The following is a 23,907-nucleotide window of genomic DNA, read 5'->3' on the forward strand; positions in this document are numbered from 1 at the left end:
AGAAAATGACAAATACACATTACACGTGTGAACAGTACAGTGCACACACACCTTGGCGTACAGTTCACGTGCACACACACACATAAAATGGCACATATCACACATCATATCAACAGGGGTAAAAGTGGTTTGAGGTATTGACATAAATGACCCATCTAGTTTACCTCTTGTTTTAGAACAATCCAAGAGGATGAATCCTCAGCCCTTTTAATCCAAGATGTTAGGAAACTGAATAATTCTATCACACCCTTCTGAAATAAAACCTGAGGCATGGATGACAGCATTCTATCCCTTAACTTGTAACAGAGATACCAAAGAATTGGTGACGCTAAGAGAAATGGAGGGAGTATGTTAGAGACACCAACAGAGTTCTACATCCCTTATATGAGGGCTGTCCAACCCTCTTCCTGGAGATCTACCGCCCCTGTAGGTTGTCAGTCCAACCCTCTTCCTGGAGATCTACCGCCCCTGTGGGTTGTCAGTCCAACCCTCTTCCTGGAGATCTACAGTCCCTGTAGGTTGTCAGTCCAACCCTCTTCCTGGAGATCTACCGCCCCTGTGGGTTGTCAGTCCAACCCTCTTCCTGGAGATCTACCGCCCCTGTAGGTTGTCAGTCCAACCCTCTTCCTGGAGATCTACCGCCCCTGTGGGTTGTCAGTCCAACCCTCTTCCTGGAGATCTACCGCCCCTGTGGGTTGTCAGTCCAACCCTCTTCCTGGAGATCTACCGCCCCTGTAGGTTGTCAGTCCAACCCTCTTCCTGGAGATCTACCGTCCCTGTGGGTTGTCAGTCCAACCCTCTTCCTGGAGATCTACAGTCCCTGTAGGTTGTCAGTCCAACCCTCTTCCTGGAGATCTACCGTCCCTGTGGGTTGTCAGTCCAACCCTCTTCCTGGAGATCTACTGTCCTGTAGGTTGTCAGTCCAACCCTAATTTAACACACCTGATTATACTAATTAGCTGCTCAACAAAGACGTTAACTAGCTGAATGAATCAGAACCGCTAAATTAGGGTTGGACTGAAAACCTACAGGACAGTAGATCTCCAGGAAGAGGAGTCCGAAAACCCACAGGACAGTAGATCTCCAGGAAGAGGGTTGGACTGAACCTAGATGACAGTAGATCTCCAGGAAGAGGGTTGGGCAGCTCTGCATTACATCTCCTGACGAATCCAGAGGGACCTTATTGAAGCACACTGGATTCTGACCATTGGCAGAACCATAGTAGAAACTATTAGTCTGTGCTAAGACTTGTTTTGATATGAACAGAGCTTCTCCAGTCCAGTTGAATATCTGTTTCAGCACCAGCGTTGATTCAAAAGGCTGACCACAACACGCAGTGACCGAGAAGTTTGGCACCGTCACGTCATTATATAATAAATACTGCCTTTTAAATTCAGTCCAATTCCTGCCCACGTGCACTGTGGGTAACAGCAGCAGTCTTCCTGTCTCACTGCCCCTGTGTGTTCTGGGAGTTGGAGGCCTGGGCTGGCACTCCGGGGTGAAGTTTCCCCTAGGTACAGATCTAGGATCAGCGGTGATCCCCCCCTCCCCTGAATTCTAACCGTAACCATTAATACAAACCATTAATACAAAACTTACCCCAGATCAGTGCCTAGGGACAACTTTACCCTACTCCTGGGCTGGTCCCTCAGTAGCAACAGCGATGTTGCTCTGGTCCTGGAGCAGTAGCTGTGCAGGAGGACGTAAAAACACCACCATGACAGTGATGTTATCACTAGAGCCCGCTGCCTTGGCATGAGCTACTAGCTCCTGGGCCACTCGCTCCCCTAGTACACCCTCTGAGATCTCTTCACACCCGGCCCCCTCCACGGCCCCCTGTGGTTCCCCCTGCTCCCGTAGCGCCCCGAGAACCAGAGCCGGGACCTCTGCGGGCCGGACGACGTCGAAGAAACCGTCGCAGGCCAGGAGGATGTAGTCCTCGTCTCCGTGTAGCCGTGTGGAGGAACAGTCAGCGTCGCCAGAGACATAGGGCTTCTGGTCAAAGTCCCCTGGGAAAGAGGTGTTGTGTCAGTGTGTAGAGGAAGCGGTTCACAAGTGAAGTAAAGGAGACTGGTTATTAGATGTGTTGAGTATTATTGGATGTGCACCGTCCTGGCTTGCATATCAGTCTGTGCTCATCAGTTCAGTATAAATATGAACATACAGTTACAGGCATCAAAATAGAGACGGAGGATTGCAAAGATGCCATTTCAAGACAGAGGTGAAAGGAAGCCATTTCAAGACAGAGGTGAAAGGAAGCCATTTCAAGACAGAGGTTACCAAGGTAACAGTGGAGGCATGTTGAAGAAGAGCGGAGTTGTTGTTTTTTTCCTGGGGTGTTGTTTCAACCACCACAAGGTTGAGTTCCACTCACCTATGGCCCTAGAGACGGCGTAGGTTCCATTGACACGCCAACAGCCCATGAAGACGATGCATCCACCCAGGCCTTCTACACGCTGTTTCTCATCCTATAGGAAGACAGCAGTGGAGAGATGTTTAGCACTGTGTATGTATGTCCCATAGGGCGGTGCACAACTGGCCCAGCGTCGTCTGGGATAAGGGAGGCCGGCATTGTAAATATGAATTTGTTCTTAACTGACTTGCCTAGTTAAATAAAGGTTAAAATAATAAATAAAGTGTGTGTGACCTCTCTGTCAGGCTTGTGTGGGTCCATCAGAGTGATGTCTTGTCCCCGTCGGACCAGCATGCTCTGGGAGTCTCCCAGCCACGCCACATGAAGCCACTCCCCTTGCAGCAGCACCGCCACGCCTGTACTGCCGCTGCGAAGACGCTGCAGACACAACACAGACAGACACACCCCCGTCACACAGACAGACACACCCCCGTCACACAGACAGACACACCCCCGTCACACAGACAGACAAACCTCTGTCACACAGACAGACACCCCCGTGTCACAGACAGACACACCCCCGTCACACAGACAGACACACCCCCGTCACACAGACAGACACACCCCCGTCACACAGACAGACACACCCCCGTCACACAGACAGACACACCCCCGTCACACAGACAGACACACCCCCGTCACACAGACAGACAACCTTCCCAGCATCCAACACATTCACATCATAGAGGATGAGAGGACTGTCCAGTCCTACCCAGCCTAACCTTCACATCATCCCAATCTCCACCATGTCTATTGCCTACCTCTCTCTTGGCTTTCCAGATAAAAGCCCCAATCTCCACCATGTCGATTGCCTACCTCTCTCTTGGCTTTCCATATAAAAGCCCCAATCTCCACCATGTCTATTGCTTACCTCTCTCTTGGCTTTCCAGATAAAAGCCCCAATCTCCACCATGTCTATTGCCTACCTCTCTCTTGGCTTTCCAGATAAAAGCCCCAATCTCCACCATGTCGATTGCCTACCTCTCTCTTGGCTTTCCATATAAAAGCCCCAATCTCCACCATGTCTATTGCTTACCTCTCTCTTGGCTTTCCCTCTCAACATGTCATCAGTGCGAGTGAAGGCTGTCTTGAAGGCAGTGGCCGGGTCGCTCTGCAGCTCCTCCTGCTGGCTGAGAGTGACGTGCAGGTGGGTGGCAGCATAGATAGCAGCGTCCACACCGCCATGCCCGTCAAACACAGCATAGTAACCACGCTCCACACCGTCCTACAGGAAGAGGTACAGGAAGCAGTCAGAGTTTCAGCCAATCAACTTGCAGTAAGAAAGAAGTGCTCCAATAAATGAAACCGTGAAACGAAGAGCCATTAGTCGGTCCCAAATGGAAACCTCCCTCTTCTCCTTCCATGGAAGTAGATCTGTAAGCTGGAAGATCCTCCCCTGAACTGCTTATACCCAGGGGTGTAGAGGGGAAACTACCAGCTCCAGGGGTAAACTACCAACTCCAGGGGTAAACTACCAACTCCAAGGGTGTAGAGGGTAAACTACCAACTCCAGGGATGTAGAGGGTAAACTACCAACTCCAGGGATGTAGAGGGTAAACTACCAACTCCAGGGATGTAGAGGGTAAACTATCAGCTCCAGGGGTAAACTACCAACTCCAGGGATGTAGAGGGTAAACTATCAACTCCAGGGGTAAACTATCAACTCCAGGGGTAAACTATCAACTCCAGGGATGTAGAGGGTAAACTACCAACTCCAGGGATGTAGAGGGTAAACTACCAACTCCAGGGGTGTAGAGGGTAAACTACCAACTCCAGGGATGTAGAGGGTAAACTACCAACTCCAGGGGTAAACTACCAACTCCAGGGATGTAGAGGTAAACTATCAGCTCCAGGGGTACACTACCAACTCCAGGGGTGTAGAGGGTAAACTTCCAGCTCCAGGGATGTATAGGGTAAACTATCAGCTCCAGGGGTAAACTATCAACTCCAGGGGTGTAGAGGGTAAACTACCAACTCCAGGGGTAAACTACCAACTCCAGGGGTAAACTATCAACTCCAGGGATGTAGAGGGTAAACTATCAGCTCCAGGGATGTAGAGGGTAAACTACCAACTCCAGGGGTAAACTATCAACTCCAGGGATGTAGAGGGTAAACTACCAACTCCAGGGGTGTAGAGGGTAAACTACCAGCTCCAGGGATGTATAGGGTAAACTATCAGCTCCAGGGGTAAACTACCAACTCCAGGGATGTAGAGGGTAAACTATCAACTCCAGGGGTAAACTATCAACTCCAGGGGTGTAGAGGGTAAACTACCAACTCCAGGGGTAAACTACCAACTCCAGGGGTAAACTATCAACTCCAGGGATGTAGAGGGTAAACTATCAACTCCAGGGATGTAGAGGGTAAACTACCAACTCCAGGGATGTAGAGGGTAAACTACCAACTCCAGGGGTAAACTATCAACTCCAGGGGTAAACTATAACTCCAGGGATGTAGAGGGTAAACTACCAACTCCAGGGGTAAACTATCAACTCCAGGGGTAAACTATCAACTCCAGGGATGTAGAGGGTAAACTACCAACTCCAGGGAGGTAGAGGGTAAACTATCAACTCCAGGGATGTAGAGGGTAAACTATCAACTCCAGGGATGTAGAGGGTAAACTACCAACTCCAGGGATGTAGAGGGTAAACTACCAACTCCAGGGATGTAGAGGGTAAACTATCAACTCCAGGGATGTAGAGGGTAAACTACCAACTCCAGGAGTAAACTATCAACTCCAGGGGTAAACTATCAACTCCAGGGATGTAGAGGGTAAACTACCAACTCCAGGGGTAAACTACCAACTCCAGGGATGTAGAGGGTAAACTACCAACTCCAGGGATGTAGAGGGTAAACTATCAACTCCAGGGATGTAGAGGGTAAACTAGACCCCAGTGGATGATCAAGATACGACGAACACCGATATATACCAAAACCAAGGATATTTATAGAACTGGATTATTGGCATTTGATCGCATTTTAAACGGGGTAGTTAGGCCTACAGGGAAGTTAGGCCTACGGGGAAGTTAGGCCTACGGGGAAGTTAGGCCTACGGGGAAGTTAGGCCTACGGGGAAGTTAGGCCTACAGGGAAGTTAGGCCTACGGGGAAGTTAGGCCTACGGGGAAGTTAGGCCTACGGGGAAGTTAGGCCTACGGGGAAGTTAGGCCTACGGGGAAGTTAGGCCTACGGGGAAGTTAGGCCTACGGGGAAGTTAGGCCTACGGGGAAGTTAGGCCTACAGGGAAGATCCTCCGATACTCAACCCAACCAGCCGCACTGCTTCTTAACACAGCGCGCATCCAACCTGTGCACCTGGCAACCTTGGTTAGCGCGCACTGCGCCCGGCCCGCCACAGGAGTCGCTGGTGCGCGATGAGACAAGGACATCCCTACCGACCAAGCCCTCCCTAACCCGGACGACGCAAGGCCAGTTACGACAGAGCCTGGGCGCGAACCCAGGGACTCTGATGGCACAGCTGGCGCTGCAGTACAGCGCCCTTAACCACTGCGCCACCCGGGAGGCCGGTAGTTACAGTCTTGTCCCATCGCTGCAACTCCCGTACAGACTCGGGAGAGGCGAAGGTCGAGAGCCATGTGTCTAACGAAACACGACCCAAGCTGCACTGCCAGCCTCACCAATGTGCTACACAGTCTGGCATTAAAACGCGAGTCTGTAGTGACGCCTCTAGCACTACGATGCAGTGCTTTAGACTGCTGCGCCACTCGGGAGGACCCCCGGCTTCCATCAGTCATAAATGGAAAAAAATTTGGAACCACCAACACTCTTCCTAGAGCTGGCCGCCCGGCCAAACTGAGCAATCGGGGGAGAAGGGCCTTGGTCTGGGAAGTGATCAAAAACCCGATGGTCAATCTGAAAGAGCTCCAGAGTTCCTCTGTTGAGATGGGAGAAACTTCCAGAAGACAACCATCTCTGCAGTATTCCACCAATCAGGCCATTATGGTAGAGTGGCCAGACGGAAGCCACCCCTCAGTAAAAGGCACATGACAGCCTGCTTGAAGTTGCCAAAAGGCACCTAAAGAATCTCAGACCATGGGAAACAAGATTCTCTGGTCTGATTAAACCAAGATTGAACTCTTTGGCCTGAAATCCAAGCATCATTTCTGGAGGAAAAACCTGGCACCGTCCCTACGGTGAAGCATGGTGGTGGCAGCATCATCATCATGCTGTGGGGATGTTTTTCAGCGGCAGGGACTGTGAGACTAGTCTGGATTGAAGGAAAGATGAACGGAGCAAAGTACAGAGAGATTCTTGATGAAAATCTGCTTCAGAGCGCTAAGGACCTTAGTTCACATTCGAACAGGACAACGACCCTAAGCACACAGCCAAGACAACGTAGAAGTAGGAGTGGCTTTGGGACAAGTCTTTGAATGTCCTTGAGAGTGGCCCAGCCAGAGCCTGGACATGAACCCGGTCTATCATCTCTGGAGAGGCCAGAAAATAGCTGTGCAGCGACGCTCCTCATTTAACCTGACACAGCTTGAGAGGATCTGCAGAGAAGAATGGGAGAAACTCCCCAAATACAGGTGTGCCAAGCTTGTAGCGTCATACCCAAGACGACTCAAGGCTGTAAACGCTGCCAAAGGTACTTCAACAAAGTACTGAATAAAGGGTCTGAATACTTATGTAAATGTGATAGTTTTTTATTTTCATAAATTTGCAAAAATTTCTAAAAACCTGTTTTTGCTTCATCATTATGGGTTATTGTGTGTAGATCAATGAGGGGGAAAAAACTAATATAATTTATTTTAGAATAAGGCTGTAACGTAACAAAATGTGGGAAAAGTCAAGGGGTCTGAATACTTTCCAAATGCACCGTATCTCACAGGAGAAAGCATCCGAGCGAGCGAAACAGCGCCCCTCTGTCTCTCTATGGGTAAGCCAAACGAGTATGACATTGTTGCCACCCGTAGGCAACGGAAGCCAGCGAGCATCTGGCCTCCCTTGACAAAACAAACTAACCAATCAGCATTGAGCTAAACTGAGTGAGCTCAACTGTGATTGGTCCTGGCGCACAAAAAAGTGTCAAAGGAAGCCAGTTTGAATTTGACTTCACTCCTATCAAATCCCATTGAGAGCATTCACAGGTTAATTTGCATAATTTGGTGGAATTAAATTGCCGTGTATTATTTATCACACAAGCACAGCCAGTGGTATAAATGACTTAAGTAAAGATACTTTCAAGTACTAGTTAGTGTAACAGTTTAGCTTCCGTCCCTCTCCTCGCCCCTACCTGGGCTCGAACCAGGGACCCTCTGCACACATCAACAAATGCCTCCCACGAAGCACCGTCACCAATCGCACCACAAAAGTCGCAGTCCTTGCAGAGCAAGGGGAACAACTACTTCAAGGTGTCAGAGCGAGTGACGTCACTGATTGAACCGCTATTAGCGCGCACCCCGATAACTAGCTATCCATTTCACACCGGTTACATTAGCAGGACAGGAAAATGGTCCAATTCACACACTTATCAAGAGAACATCCCTGGTCATCCCTACTGCCTCTGATCTGGAGGACTCACTAAACAGAGAACATCCCTGGTCATTTGTAAATTGTCTGGAGTGTTGGAAACAGAGAACATCCCTGTCTCCCTAGTGTTGGAGGACTCACTACTCTAGAACATCCCTGGTCAATTGTCTGAGCGTTGGACACAAATGCTTAGTTTGTAAATTGTCTGAGCGTTGGAGTGTGTAAATTGTCTGAGCGTTGGAGTGTGTAAATTGTCTGAGCGTTGGAGTGTGTAAATTGTCTGAGCGTTGGAGTGTGTAAATTGTCTGAGCGTTGGAGTGTGTAAATTGTCTGAGCGTTGGAGTGTGTAAATTGTCTGAGCGTTGGAGTGTGCCCCTGGATATCCGTAAATAAATCAAAAACAAGACAATGGTGCCGTCTGCTTTGTTTAATATAAGGATTTTGAAATGATTTATACTTTTTACTTTTGATACTTCAGTATATTTAAAACCAAATACTTTTAGCCTTTTACTCAAGTAGTATTTCACTGGGTGACTCTCACTTTTACTTGGGTCATTTTCTATTAAGGTATCTTTACTTTTACTCAAGTATGAAAATTGGGTATTTTTTCCACCAATGCAACCACAAAAATAAGTAGAAAATCATACTGTTCGGTTTGCCTAATAAGGGATTTGAAATTATTCATACTTTTACTTTTGATACTTAATGTTGTGTACACTCAGTGTATACTTATTAACACCAGGTGAATCCAGGTGAAGGTTATGATCCCATATTGATGTCACTTTTTAAATCCACTTCAATCAGTGTAGATGAAGGGGAGGAGACGGGTTAAATAAGGATTTTTAAGTCTTGGGGACAATTGAAACATGGATTGTCTATGCATGCCATTCAGAGGGTGAATGGGCAAGACAAAGGATGTGAGTGCCTTTGAACGGGGTATGGTAGTAGGTGTCAGGCGCACCAGTTTATGTCAAGAACTGCAATGCTGCTGGGTTTTTCACGCTCAACAGTTTCCTGTGTGTATCAAGGACATCCAGAAAACTTGACACAACTGTGTGAAGCATTGGAGTCAACATGGGCGAGCATCCCTGTGGAACGCTTTCGACACCTTGTAGAGTCCCATGCACTGACATATTGGGGCTGTTCTGAGGGAAAAGGGGTGGGGGGGTGCAACCAATGTTCCCTAAAATATTTGTCACTGAGCATCATTTCAGGTCTGCTGAGTGCAAACTTGATCGTTTGAATTCGTTTAAAAACTTGAATTCTGTGCAACTTCCAGCACACATTTACTGTGAACACTGAGGCTGTACCTACTTTAAGGTACAGTTTTACTGTGAACACTGAGGCTCGACCTGCTTTAAGGTAGTTTTACTGTGAACACTGAGGCTGTACCTGCTGTACCTGCACTGAGGCTGTACCTGGACTAGCTTACTTCCGGCGCCGACAGAGATGGCCGCCTCGCTTCGCGTTCCTAGGAAACTATGCAGTTTTTTGTTTTTTTACGTGTTATTTCTTACACTAGTACCCCAGGTCATCTTAGGTTTCTTTACATACAGCCGAGAAGAACTACTGAATATAAGATCAGCGTCAACTCACCATCAGTACGACCAAGAATATGTTTTTCGCGATGCGGATCCGGTGTTCTGCCTCACAACCAGTGTAACCGAGTGGATCACATGCAGCGACCAAAAAAAAAAAACGACTCAGAAAAAGAGGGAAACGAAGCGGTCTTCTGGTCAGACTCCGGAGACGGGCACATCGTGCACCACTCCCTAGCATTCTTCTTGCCAATGTCCAGTCTCTTGACAACAAGGTTGATGAAATCCGAGCAAGGGTAGCATTCCAGAGGGACATCAGAGACTGTAACGTTCTCTGCTTCACGGAAACATGGCTAACTGGAGAGACGCAATCCGAAGCGGTGCAGCCAGCGGGTTTCTCCACGCATCGCGCCGACAGAAACAAACATCTTTCTGGAAAGAAGACGGGCGGGGGCGTATGTCTTATGGCCAACGTGACATGGTGTGATGAAAGAAACATACAGGAACTCAAATCCTTCTGTTCACCTGATTTAGAATTCCTCACAATCAAATGTAGACCGCATTATCTACCAAGAGAATTCTCTTCGATTATAATCACAGCCGTATATATCCCCCAAGCAGACACATCGATGGCTCTGAACGAACTTTATTTAACTCTCTGCAAACTGGAAACGATTTATCCGGAGGCTGCATTCATTGTAGCTGGGGATTTTAACAAGGCTAATCTGAAAACAAGACTCCCTAAATTTTATCAGCATATCGATTGCGCAACCAGGGGTGGAAAGACCCTGGATCATTGTTACTCTAACTTCCGCGACGCATATAAGGCCCTGCCCCGCCCCCCTTTCGGAAAAGCTGACCACGACTCCATTTTGTTGATCCCTGCCTACAGACAGAAACTAAAACAAGAAGCTCCCATGCTGAGGTCTGTCCAACGCTGGTCCGACCAAGCTGACTCCACACTCCAAGACTGCTTCCATCACGTGGACTGGGTGATGTTTTGTATTGCGTCAGACAACAACATTGACGAATACGCTGATACGGTGTGCGAGTTCATTAGAACGTGCGTTGAAGATGTCGTTCCCATAGCAACGATTAAAACATTCCCTAACCAGAAACCGTGGATTGATGGCAGCATTCGTGTGAAACTGAAGGCACGAACCACTGCTTTTAATCAGGGCAAGGTGTCTGGTAACATGACTGAATACAAACAGTGCAGCTATTCCCTCCGCAAGGCTATCAAACAAGCTAAGCGCCAGTACAGAGACAAAGTAGAATCTCAATTCAACGGCTCAGACACAAGAGGTATGTGGCAGGGTCTACAGTCAATCACGGACTACAGGAAGAAACCCAGCCCAGTCACGGACCAGGATGTCTTGCTCCCAGGCAGACTAAATAACTTTTTGCCCGCTTTGAGGACAATACAGTGCCACTGACACGGCCTGCAACGGAAACATGCGGTCTCTCCTTCACTGCAGCCAAAGTGAGTAAGACATTTAAACGTGTTAACCCTCGCAAGGCTGCAGGCCCAGACGGCATCCCCAGCCGCGCCCTCAGAGCATGCGCAGACCAGCTGGCCGGTGTGTTTACGGACATATTCAATCAATCCCTATACCAGTCTGCTGTTCCCACATGCTTCAAGAGGGCCACCATTGTTCCTGTTCCCAAGAAAGCTAAGGTAACTGAGCTAAACGACTACCGCCCCGTAGCACTCACATCCGTCATCATGAAGTGCTTTGAGAGACTAGTCAAGGACCATATCACCTCCACCCTACCTGACAACCTTGACCCACTCCAATTTGCTTACCGCCCAAATAGGTCCACAGACGATGCAATCTCAACCACACTGCACACTGCCCTAACCCATCTGGACAAGAGGAATACCTATGTGAGAATGCTGTTCATCGACTACAGCTCGGCATTCAACACCATAGTACCCTCCAAGCTCGTCATCAAGCTCGAGACCCTGGGTCTCGACCCCGCCCTGTGCAACTGGGTACTGGACTTCCTGACGGGCCGCCCCCAGGTGGTGAGGGTAGGCAACAACATCTCCTCCCCGCTGATCCTCAACACTGGGGCCCCACAAGGGTGCGTTCTGAGCCCTCTCCTGTACTCCCTGTTCACCCACGACTGCGTGGCCATGCACGCCTCCAACTCAATCATCAAGTTTGCGGACGACACAACAGTGGTAGGCTTGATTACCAACAACGACGAGACGGCCTACAGGGAGGAGGTGAGGGCCCTCGGAGTGTGGTGTCAGGAAAATAACCTCACACTCAACGTCAACAAAACTAAGGAGATGATTGTGGACTTCAGGAAACAGCAGAGGGAACACCCCCATCCACATCGATGGAACAGTAGTGGAGAGGGTAGCAAGTTTTATGTTCCTCGGCATACACATCACAGACAAACTGAATTGGTCCACTCACACAGACAGCATCGTGAGGAAGGCGCAGCAGCGCCTCTTCAACCTCAGGAGGCTGAAGAAATTCGGCTTGTCACCAAAAGCACTCACAAACTTCTACAGATGCACAATCGAGAGCATCCTGGCGGGCTGTATCACCGCCTGGTATGGCAACTGCACCGCCCTCAACCGTAAGGCTCTCCAGAGGGTAGTGAGGTCTGCACAACGCATCACCGGGGGCAAACTACCTGCCCTCCAGGACACCTACACCACCCGATGCTACAGGAAGGCCATAAAAATCATCAAGGACACCAACCACCCGAGCCACTGCCTGTTCACCCCACTGCCATCCAGAAGGCGAGGTCAGTACAGGTGCATCAAAGCTGGGACCGAGAGACTGAAAAACAGCTTCTATCTCAAGGCCATCAGACTGTTAAACAGCCACCACTAACATTGAGTGGCTACTGCCAACACACTGTCAATGACACTGACTCTACTCCAGCCACTTTAATCATGGGAATTGATGGGAAATGATGTAAATATATCACTAGCCACTTTAAACAATGCTACCTTATATAATGTTACTTACCCTACATTGTTCATCTCATATGCATACGTTGATACTGTACTCTATATCATCGACTGCATCCTTATGTAATACATGTATCACTAGCCACTTTAACTATGCCACTTGGTTTACATACTTATCTCATATGTATATACTGTACTCGATATCATCTACTGTATCTTGCCTATGCTGCTCTGTACCATCACTCATTCATATATCCTTATGTACATATTCTTTATCCCCTTACACTGTGTATGACAGTAGTTTTTTTTGGAATTGTTAGTTAAGATTACTTGCTCGTTATTACTGCATTGTCGGAACTAGAAGCACAAGCATTTCGCTACACTCGCATTAACATCTGCTAACCATGTGTATGTGACAAATAAAATTTGATTTGATTTGATTTGAAGTTACAGTTTTACTGTGAACACTGAGGCTCTACCTGCTTTAAGTTACAGTTTTACTGTGAACACTGAGGCTCTACCTACTTTAAGGTACAGTTTTACTGTGAACACTGAGGCTGTACCCACTTTAAGGTACAGTTTTACTGTGAACACTGAGGCTCTACCTGCTTTAAGTTACAGTTTTACTGTGAACACTGAGGCTCTACCTACTTTAAGTTACAGCTATAACAGCGGCCAAGTAGGCTACTGTGGCTACTTGATCATAATGTAGGCCGACCAAAGTGGCCTACCATAAAAAACTATGGAGAAAATGCCTCCCATGACATTGTAACATTGAAATAGCTGTATATAATAGCCTATATTAGCAGCCAATGTGTGGTGTTCAATGTAGGCCAACATTCCATGAGACTTGGAGAAAAAAAATCACGCAGGGCTTGACATGAACCTGTTTATCCACTTGTCCTTCAGACAAGGTGGTGACTGAACATGTTGTGTTGTTTGCTGCAACAAAACCACTTTACAATAATGATTCTCAATTTACAAAATAAAATGCATTATTATTCTCATATCATTATTTCAGAGAATCAGACAAATTATGCTACCCTCTACCTATTGGCTACTTAGCTTATACAATGCCTGTCTCAAAATACAACACTGCCTCTTTAAGAAAAAAAGATAAAAGCTCTTTACCTGATTCGCTTTTCAATGATATCTAGAAATATACACGTTTTTGTGCTCTTCAGCCCGTACGGGAGTTGTAGCGATGAGACAAGATATTTCTATTTTAAAATGTTACCCCTTTTTCTCCCCAATTTCGTGGTATCCAATTGTTTTAGTAGCTACTATCTTGTCTCATCGCTACAACACCCGTACGGGCTCGGGAGAGACGAAGGTTGAAAGTCATGCGTCCTCCGATACACAACCCAACCACTGCTTCTTAACACAGCGCGCATCCAACCCGGAAGCCAGCCGCACCAATGTGTTGGAGGACACCTTGGGGGGGGGCAGGAGATTTAACGAAAAGGACACTCAAATGAACTTTGATCACTCTTATTTGAATTTCTACATTACAAAAAAAAGTGCCACGAGAAGTACTGGATCAGGTCAAATAGGTTCCAGAACGAAACGGCAAGGTTCCTGTTCCTGTTAAGCACTGGTTAGGGCAGAGGGGAAGGGGTATGAACCGAATTGGGTCCAGCTGAGATAAACAGAGTTATTACCTTGAGGCCAGTGAGTGTGTTGAAGTCAGGGAGGGTCACATGGCGATCCTCCATCTTCCTTCGAGTGTTCCTGATGGCGTGGGCGGAGCACATGAGGAAACGGGAGGGTCCTATTGGGAGAGGGGAGGGGAGATTCTGATGCCAAGCCACACCCACCTCTCGAAGCTTATTGAGAAACAGCCGCTGGACGGGCTCCGATTGGAGCACTTAGGACGAGAGGGGAGGGGCCAAAGGAAATTCAGTTAGGTCTCTGATAATCCAGATGAGAATGTTCTCCATATTGTAGGACACATATCCAAGCCTTTCAGACTTACACAAGTGTCTAGGGGTTAATTGGTATTGGGAGATGAAACCCCAGGGGTTAAAGGGTGGTCAATGGATACACGCACACACATATACACACACACACACATATACACACACACACACATACACACACACACACAGTGATGGAACCGGCCAGCCTGGCTAGCGGACTGCAATTTAGTCTTTTACTGGGTGACTTTCACTTTGACCTTTTAATAGAAAATGACTCAAGGTATCTTTGCTTTTACTCAAGTATGACAACTGGTTACATTTCCCCGCCACGGCACACACACAGAGAAGGGGACGCTCTGCTGGACACAGGTGGTCTGAATCACAGATGACATCATGAGTCCGAACTCACAAACAACTTCCTGTTCCTCTCCTTGCTGCTGTTCGGTTTCCTGGGGGAGGTGGAAAGGTGAAAGGTCAGCCTTCAGCAGCTCAGCCAAGGCTGTGTGGCACATGGCTGCATTCAGTGTTGAAGGAGCGTCTCTGCATGAGAGGAGAGAGAGAGAGTCCTTATGAGTGAACACCATAGAGAATGTTAGAGGTCTCTAGTGGACAAAAAATGGGCAGCAACATTGCATGGGCAGCAACATTGCATGGGCAGCAACATTGAAGGCTTTAATTTTACTGTAGTGGTACTTCCAACTTATTTTGGTTAATCCTCCCTGGTGACCCCGTTGGGAGTCTATGTCCAACCAGGTCATCAGGAGGAATGAAGAAGAAAAAAACGGACTACTTCAAAATGGATATTGCCTTAATGGCACTGCCTATGCTGTCATGGACACTATAACACTACAGATACAAAGAGGAGTCCTCTCTCTCTCTCTATGGTAAACACACACAGCCAAAATTAAACAAAGCTAAACAGCACACACACATATCTGTAATTTCTCTGTACGAGATTAGAGTCCTGCCAGGGTGGAACAGGGGACTGATACATGCTCAGGGGGAAACAGGAAGTGGGTAGAACAATAGTGATTCTACAGACAGGAAATTAGGTCATACAAACAGGAAGTGCCTCAGAGTCAGAAGACAGAAGGAAAAGAGGACACACTATCAGAGACCTAACTCTTATGGCCTGGCACATTGTTGTCTAGAGCTCCTCTGGCCTGGCGAGGCACATTGTTGTTTACATCTCTGACATTTGTTGTTTTCAATACTACTGCTTTCGAAAACAATTTACTTGACACCCAGCAAAAGAAGACGTTATGACACGGTCATAACCTCTGACAACGTGTCATAACTTGTCATAATATGGTCATAACAACACTCATCACACACATATTTAGACCTGTTGTGACATACATTGTGTTATTTTATGGCTGGTTGTGACACCTACATAGTGTCAAAACCCAAATGTATTCAAATGTGTTTTTTTCCCTGCCAAGACGTTTCCTTTTGTTTGAAAGTTGATTTCTTAAGTCCTCTGTTGTTGCTGTAATTCATTCTTTACAGTCATGCTCCCCCACCCCCCCTCCCCCATCATATTTTAAATAACTTGTAGAACATACACTTTATGACACTGTCAAGAAGCATTATGACATCATAATCACATAAGCCAGATAGGCCAATCACGTACATGTTCTTATATATCAGTCAACAAAGAGGGTGTCTTGTCCTGCTCCTGAAATCTGCTCCTACAGTTCATCCCAGTCATCAGCAAACAGAGCATTGGGGTTGGTGCATGTTTGCACAATTACAATGATTTCATAAAATGTTATGTAACATAAACATACTGTTGACAGGTAGGCTATGGTGTAATGGAATGTTTTGCCTCGTGTGGTAGGTTTAGTGGTGTTTTGACACTCTTATGTAGGTGTCATAACCAGCCATAAAATAACACAATATATTTCACAACAGGTGTAAATATGTGTCATGACAGTGTTATGACCATATTATGACAAGTTATGTCAGCTGCTATGACATATGACGTGGTTATGACATTGCCACAACATGTTATGACGCTGAGTGTCAAGTAAAGTGTTGCCCAGCTGGGTAAATATCCCTGAAGTGTGTTCAGAGGCAGTTTACATACAGCCCTCCCTGTGGCTGTGTTGCTTTCTCTTCGTAACGATCTATCTGACTACTCTTCGTAACTATCTGACTGCTCTTCGTAACTATCTGACTACTCTTCGTAACTATCTGACTACTCTTCGTAACTATCTGACTACTCTTCGTAACTATCTGACTACTCTTCGTAACTATCTGACTACTCTTCGTAACTATCTGACTACTCTTCGTAACTATCTGACTACTCTTCGTAACTATCTGACTACTCTTCGTAACTATCTGACTACTCTTCGTAACTATCTGACTACTCTGACTACTCTTCGTAACTATCTGACTGAACTATCTGACTTCTTAATGATCTAACTATCTATCTCACTGCTCTTCGTAATGATCTAACTATCTATCTCACTGCTCTTCGTAATGATCTAACTATCTATCTCACTGCTCTTCTTCGTAATGATCTAACTATCTATCTCACTGCTCTTCGTAATGATCTAACTATCTATCTCACTGCTCTTCGTAACTATCTAACTGCTCTTCGTAACTATCTGACTACTCTTCGTAACTATCTGACTACTCTTCGTAACTATCTGACTATCTATCTCACTGCTCTTCGTAACTATCTAACTATCTATCTCACTGCTCTTCGTAACGATCTAACTATCTATCTCACTGCTCTTCGTAACTATCTGACTACTCTTCGTAACTATCTGACTACTCTTCGTAACTACTCTTCGTATCTAACTATCTATCTCACTGCTCTTCGTAACTATCTGACTACTCTTCGTAACTATCTGACTACTCTTCGTAACTATCTGACTACTCTTCGTAACGATCTATCTGACTGCTCTTCGTAACTATCTGACTACTCTTCGTAACGATCTAACTATCTATCTCACTGCTCTTCGTAACTATCTGACTGCTCTTCGTAACTATCTGACTACTCTTCGTAATGATCTATCTAACTGATCTTCGTAACTATCTGACTACTCTTCGTAACTATCTGACTACTCTTCGTAACTATCTAACTGCATATTCTCTCATTTCCTTTCTCCCTCTCCTTGTTCTCCCTCTTCTCTTTCTCCCTCCCCCTCTCTCGCTCTCTCTCTCTGTGATAGACAGCCCTGTAACTCAGCCCCTCTACTCACGCAGGGTATAATGAACAGGACAGGACACAGATATGAGGATCAGCTTGCTGCTGCACAACAGGAATGTGAACAATGCGGTCTGCAAGCTGCAGCATCAACACCACCGGGGTCATGTTCATTAAAGCAAACCGGAACAAAACATTTTTCAACTGAAAATAAAAAAAACAAGTGATTCTTATTGGACCAGGTAGTCCTATACCTAGACAGATACACACACACACACAGTGTTGAGCAAGCATAGGCCCAGGTCCATGCTGTCTGCCGTCAGCTTGTCCACACACACACCTGGTGTTGAGTAGGCGTAAGCCCAGATCCAGGCTCTCTCCTCTTAGTTCGTCCAGGGTGACCTTCCTGCTGAGGGGGTTGAGAGGCAGGGGGTCTTCAGGACCCAGCGGAGCAGGGAAATCCTCTAGGAACCTCCTCAGGCACCCCCGCACCACCTCCTCCTCCATGACACCACCCATACCTGAACTTGGAACACACACACACAGCATACCATTCAGGGGTTTGTACCGGTTCAGGGAACGGAACTGAGAAAAAAAGAAAAAAAAGGAATTGGAATTGAAACAGAACCCGGGAATGAAAGTGATCTCTACTGTTCTTGAAACGGCAGCATTTCTGCCTTCTTGAACAGGGCGAATAGCTCAGATACACATGAAAGCATGAAATGACCGCAGGAATCGATAGAACATCGCTCAGAGACGCACAAAAACAATAGAACATTCAAAATGGGTGAATCTTTCCTTTAACTCAAGGTACTTTGAAAAAGTAGCTCACTACATCCAAACTACAGTAGTGTGTAGTTCCAGTAGCTAGCTACACCGCTACATGGTAAAACAGTAGTGTGTAGTTCCAGTAGCTAGCTACACCGCTACATGGTAAAACAGTAGTGTGTAGTTCCAGTAGCTAGCTACACCGCTACATGGTAAAACAGTAGTGTGTAGTTCCAGTAGTTAGCTACACCGCTACATGGTAAAACAGTAGTGTGTAGTTCCAGTAGTTAGCTACATGGTAAAACAGTAGTGTGTAGTTCTAGTAGTTAGCTACACCGCTACATGGTAAAACAGTAGTGTGTAGTTCTAGTAGTTAGCTACACCACTACATGGTAAAACAGTAGTGTGTAGTTCTAGTAGTTAGCTACACCGCTACATGGTAAAACAGTAGTGTGTAGTTCTAGTAGTTAGCTACACCGCTACATGGCAAAATTAGGTAAATAACTACTGGAAACACTACCAAGATTTGAATTTAGCTCAACTACCGCCAAAGTACTACAAAATGTAGTTAAATTACTCGTTGAACAATATGCAGTTCACTACTCCCCAACACTGGTAAACAACTATCACACCCTTGTACAATAAGCTGCTCCATCGGTGCTAATTAGGGACTCAATTAAAGAGCCAAATGTAAACAACGTTGATTTCACAGTTACATTTTTTCATTTTTATAAAAGGAACCATATGAACCGTCAATTTTTAGAGGGTCGAAACGTTTCAGAACTTTATTTTCTTATCGGAACATCGGAACATCCGAATGGAACAAAAAGAAAAATAGGAGTTCTGCTCAGAATGATTGGAAAATCATTTTTACCATTAGGTTTTATTATTGTAAGACACTGATTACCGCTGTATTGTATATTATTGTAAGACACTGATTACACTGATTACCGCTCTCCCAAGGGAGATCGCTTTCTTGGAGCGGCGGTAACGTCTTCATCTCTGGACCTTAGGGTCACACGTTTGAGGGTTGCCTTGGAACCGTGGGATGTTTTTTTTAAATTATTTTTAATAATGATTTCCCTTACACACTTAATAATAATTTATTTTCCCTTCAGGTTAAGTGTCAGAGGTCAGTTAAAAGGTCAAACAGGTGCAGTAAGTGGTCCCCACGACAACCAGAGGCCTGGCATCCGCCCTGTCTGTCTGTGTTCGTCTGTTCTTTTGTCTGCCTGTCTGTCTCTCGGTTCAGTGAGACTCACAGGTCCAACTTCTATGAGGGACAAAACAATAATACCTCAATATTATTCCTGTCAATGTGAAGGACACACCATCACTGCTTTAGCCCAATAACGGACCAAATGAGTTACTCCTTACAGTCCAAGGACCTTACATGTTCTGTTTAAAGGGTGAATTGGCTCCCGCAGCCAAAACAGCCATATTCTCCATCTAAACGTAAATTGATTCTCAATTGCGGTACAATTCTAGAAACAAATTCCTCTACTTTCATATCCCATCACAAGTATTCCACAAATGCTAAATATACACTACACTGTTTTAACACAGTTGCAGCCGACCGTAATTTTCAGTGACAACACGTTTGTGACGTCCCCGTCTTCAGTTAACACAGATGTTTTGAGACGCGGACAGACGGACGGGACGGGACGGGACGGGACGGGACGGACGGACGGACGGACGGACGGACGGACGGACGGACGGACGGACAGACAGACAGACAGACAGACAGACAGACAGACAGACAGACAGACAGACAGATAGACAGATAGATAGATAGATAGATAGATAGATAACTAGCAAAGGTATGCGCCTCTGCCTTCCGTCTGATTTCCGTTAAAAAAAACAAGCACTGCAACATGGAACGATGGCCATGTGGGATTCAAACACAAAAAAGGGAGGTTTTCCATTGCCTATTGGGTAAAAAAATTATATATATATATATATATATATACACATTGAATATCCCTTTGAACATGGTGGTAATTAATGACACGTTGGATGGTGTAACAATAGACCCAGTCACTACAAAGATGCAGGTGTCCGTCCTAACTTAGTTGCCGGACAGGAAGGAAACCGCTCAGGGATTTCACTTAAGGACTATGTTGACTTTGTTGTTAGAATTTTTCTTCCACTTTGACAGAGTATTTTGTGTGAAAGTTTGTGTAAAATTACATTTTAATCCCACTTTGTAACACAATGTGGAAAATGTAATGGGGTGTGAGTACTTTCTGAAGGCACTGTAACTTTTTACTTTTTGAAAATTATTTCCCATTGATATGAAATCAAAATTTGTGGATTCGGCTATTTCAGTAACACCCATTGCTGACAGGTCTATAAAAACGAGCACACAGCCATGCAATCTCCATAGACAAACATTGGCAGTGGAATGACCTTACTGAAGAGCTCAGTGACTTTCATTGTGGCACCGTCATAGGATGCCACTTTTCCAACAAGTCAGTTCGTCAAATTTCTGCCCTGGTAGAGCTGCCACGGCCAAATGTAAGTGCTGTTATTGTGAAGTGGAGACGTCTGGGAGCAACAACGGCTCAGCATCAAAGTGGTAGGCCACACAAGCTCACAGAACGGGACCGCCGGGTGCTAAAGCGCGTAAAATGTATCTGTCCCCGGTTGCAACACTCACTACCTAGTTCCAGATTGCCGATGGAAGCAACATCAGCACAATAACTGTTCGTCAGGAGCTTAAAAAAATGGGTTTCCATGGCCGAGCTGCCGCACACAAGCCTAAGTTCACCATGCCCAATGCCAAGCGTCGGCTGGAGTGTTGTAAAGCTTGCCTCCATTGGACTCTGGAGCAGTGGAAACGCGTTTCACCATCTGGCAGTCCGAAGAATGAATCTGGGTTTGGTGGAATGCATACTGCCCATATACATAGTGCCAACTGTAAAGTTTGGCGGAGAAGGAATAATGGTCTGGGTCTGTTCTTCATGGTTCGGTCCCCTTAGTTGCAGTGAAGGGAGATCTTAACGCTACAGCATACAATGACATTCTAGACGATTCTGTGCTTCCAACTTTTTTCCTGTTTCAACATGACAATGCCCCTGGGCACAAAGCGAGGTCCATACAGAAATGGTTTGTCAAGATCGGTGTGGAAGAACTTGCCTGGCCGGCACAGAGCCCTGACATCAACCCCATCGAACACCTTTGGGATGAATTGGAACGCTGACTGCAAGCCAGGACTAATCACCCGACATCAGTGTCCGACAACAGCAAATGGGAGACCAACTCCTTATTAATGCCCATGACTTTAGAATGAGATGTTTGACTTTAGAATGAGATGTTTGACGAGTAGGTGTCCACATACTTTTGGCCATGTTTACGCTGCTGCTACTCTCTGTTCATCATATATGCACAGTCACTTTAACTATACATTCATGTACATACTACCTCAATTGGCCTGACCAACCAGTGCCCCCGCACATTGGCTAACCGGGCTATCTGCATTGTGTCCCACTCACCACCCTCTCTTTAACACTACTGCTACTCCATGTTCATCAACTATGCATAGTCACTTTAACCATACCTACATACTACCTCAATCAGCCCGATTAACCGGTATCTGTATATAGCCTCGCTACTGTTATTTTTCACTGTCTTTTTACTGTTGTTTTTATTTCTTTTCTTGTTCACCTAATACATATTTTACACTATTGGTTAGAGCCTGTAAGTAAGCATTTCACTGTAAGGTCTACTACACCTGTTGTATTCAGCATTTCACTGTAAGGTCAACTACACCTGTTGTATTCAGCATTTATACTGTAAGGTCTACTACACCTGTTGTATTCGGCGCACGTGACAAATAAACTTTGATTTGATGTAGTGTAGCTTTAGCAAGGGGCTCGTGGTCACCTGTGAGTGTAGCTTAAGAACAGAAATAGAGGAAATGTTGTGCACATGATGTGAATTAATGTTTAATAATACAATAATTTAACACAACATGACGAATAAAAATCACTGTTGAGACGTGCGTGTATTTGACACAATGTTTCTGTTAGGCCATTCGATGTCTACATTCCTAGTTGCAAAACCTATTTGCTATATATTATACCGTCAGAGGTCCAGTCTGAGTCTCCACAAACAACATGTTTGATTTTATTTCCTGCTTTGCAAAAAAAAAAAAAAGCACAAACTACTTTCAAGCTACAGTACGACACGATAACATTTCTTACCTTGGCCTATCTTCTTCAGGGCACTCCCTTTACTAGCTCGCTACTGGACTGAGCTAGACAACTACACGCCCTTCCAAGACTGACACAAAAATAGTTTAAAGTCATGGAAGTCCAGAAGAAGCGTGGCGACGTGAAAACGAACCACTTTGTTCGAAGACCGCTAATACACTGAATATTGCGCATATCACTGAGTTGTAGATCATGGGCTTGCTCGTGGTGGGCGCAAGCTCATTTTGAGACTATGTTCATAGATCTGTGTTTGGCTGCGTAGACACTACGGGAATTTGACGTTCCTGAACACCAGACTCCGACTTGCCGAGCACACGACAGACCATGGGAGAATCTCAAGTGTTACACTACATGGGTCCTCGCTCTTCGCCTCGTCAAAACCTATTGGAGGAGAAGGTTAGAGGGGCGGGACCTCTGGCTTCCTTAATCCAATGGGTTTTCAGCAGGAGAGAGAGGACACGAGGACGACATATTTGAGATTCTCCCATGGTCTGTCATGCGCTCTGCAAGTCGAGTCCAATGTTCAGGAACGTTAAATTCCCGTAGTGTCTACGCAGCCAAACACAGATCTATGAACATATTAGATAGTCTCAAAATGGGCAAAATCTGAACCGTTTTATTATATTATAAAATACGAGCCTTGGAAGCCTAAACTGAACGAAACAGATGTTGTAGAAGGCTGGCCAGACGAGACAAACGAAAGCCTATTCAGTCAGGGGTATTCAGAAAGATTTGCACTTCAGCAAATGTGACACTCCCTCACAGGACACATTAGCTACGTTTCCATTAACTTGTCCTGTGATTTTTTTTGTCGACATTTAGAATGTTCGGCATATACAATAGATGGTACAATATGCCTGCTGCGATACGTTTCCATTGAACTGTCGTGTCGATAAAAACTGCTAGACGTTATTTTTTATTTTACCTTTATTTTACTAGGCAAGTCAGTTAAGAACATTCTTATTTTCAATGACAGCCTGGGAACAGTGGGTTAACTGCCTGTTCAGGGGCAGAACGACAGATTTGTACCTTGTCAGCTCGGGATTCGAACTTGCAACCTTTCGGTTACTAGTCCAACGCTCTAACCACTAGGCCACCCTGCCGACCTCACACACACACAAAAAAACGTTTTCACTGAAACCCAGTGTCGAATAAAATGAAGTGGTGGATGTGTTTCCATGCTCCATTTAGGCATATTGCGCATTAATACATTTGCGACAGCCTGTATGTACCTGTATGTATACCAGGGTTCCCCAACTGGCGGCCCCGGGCCGAACTTGGCCCCCACACACGGTTTTATTTGGCCCACAAGTTTTCTGAGCAAAAAAAAAAGAATAATATTGTTTGAATTTTCATTGTTTGACATTACATACTGTATAATTTGGTTTTAAATCAAAAAGTCCTATATCATGCTGTTTGTTACAGGGCGAATAATCCACAGCTGGCAATTTCAAAATGCACGTACAGTGGGGCAA

At 45.8% G+C, this 23,907-nt stretch overlaps 1 protein-coding gene across 4 annotated transcripts; it reads right to left on the reverse strand.

The window, feature by feature from the left end:
- Positions 1–863: 863 nt before the first annotated feature.
- ppm1f (protein phosphatase, Mg2+/Mn2+ dependent, 1F) lies at positions 864–22,643 on the reverse strand. 4 transcript variants are annotated; one of them, XR_006083185.1, is made up of 8 exons: positions 17,791–17,998; positions 14,703–14,833; positions 14,036–14,241; positions 3,450–3,638; positions 2,648–2,791; positions 2,375–2,468; positions 1,107–2,009; positions 864–1,025 (listed from the first exon to the last, which is right to left on the reverse strand). XR_006083185.1 is itself a non-coding variant. In XM_024416603.2 (8 exons), exons 2-8 carry the CDS (start codon positions 17,967–17,969, stop codon positions 1,630–1,632), a joined length of 1,323 nt encoding a protein of 440 aa, XP_024272371.1. In that variant the 5' UTR covers positions 17,970–17,971; positions 22,424–22,643; the 3' UTR covers positions 864–1,629. The 4 variants fall into 4 exon arrangements, 3 of the variants coding, with proteins under 3 accessions (XP_024272371.1, XP_024272370.1, XP_024272369.2); XM_024416603.2 differs by adding an exon at positions 22,424–22,643 and having other exon boundaries at positions 864–2,009; positions 17,791–17,971; XM_024416602.2 differs by adding an exon at positions 22,424–22,641 and having other exon boundaries at positions 864–2,009; positions 17,791–17,976.
- Positions 22,644–23,907: the final 1,264 nt, after the last annotated feature.

The sequence above is a fragment of the Oncorhynchus tshawytscha genome, linkage group LG04, assembly GCF_018296145.1.
Source record: "Oncorhynchus tshawytscha isolate Ot180627B linkage group LG04, Otsh_v2.0, whole genome shotgun sequence".
Classification (NCBI taxonomy): domain Eukaryota; kingdom Metazoa; phylum Chordata; class Actinopteri; order Salmoniformes; family Salmonidae; genus Oncorhynchus; species Oncorhynchus tshawytscha.

Bases quoted from the DNA above. Each gene is read 5' to 3' on its own strand.
- ppm1f (XM_024416603.2), bottom strand. From the start codon at position 17,969: ATGGGTGGTGTCATGGAGGAGGAGGTGGTGCGGGGGTGCCTGAGGAGG. The intron at 14,242-14,702 runs GTGAGTTCGGAC...TCTCGTCCTAAG, and splicing joins AGAGGAACAGGAAGTTGTTT to TGCTCCAATCGGAGCCCGTC. The intron at 3,639-14,035 runs GTAATAACTCTG...CTCTTCCTGTAG, and splicing joins ACACACTCACTGGCCTCAAG to GACGGTGTGGAGCGTGGTTA.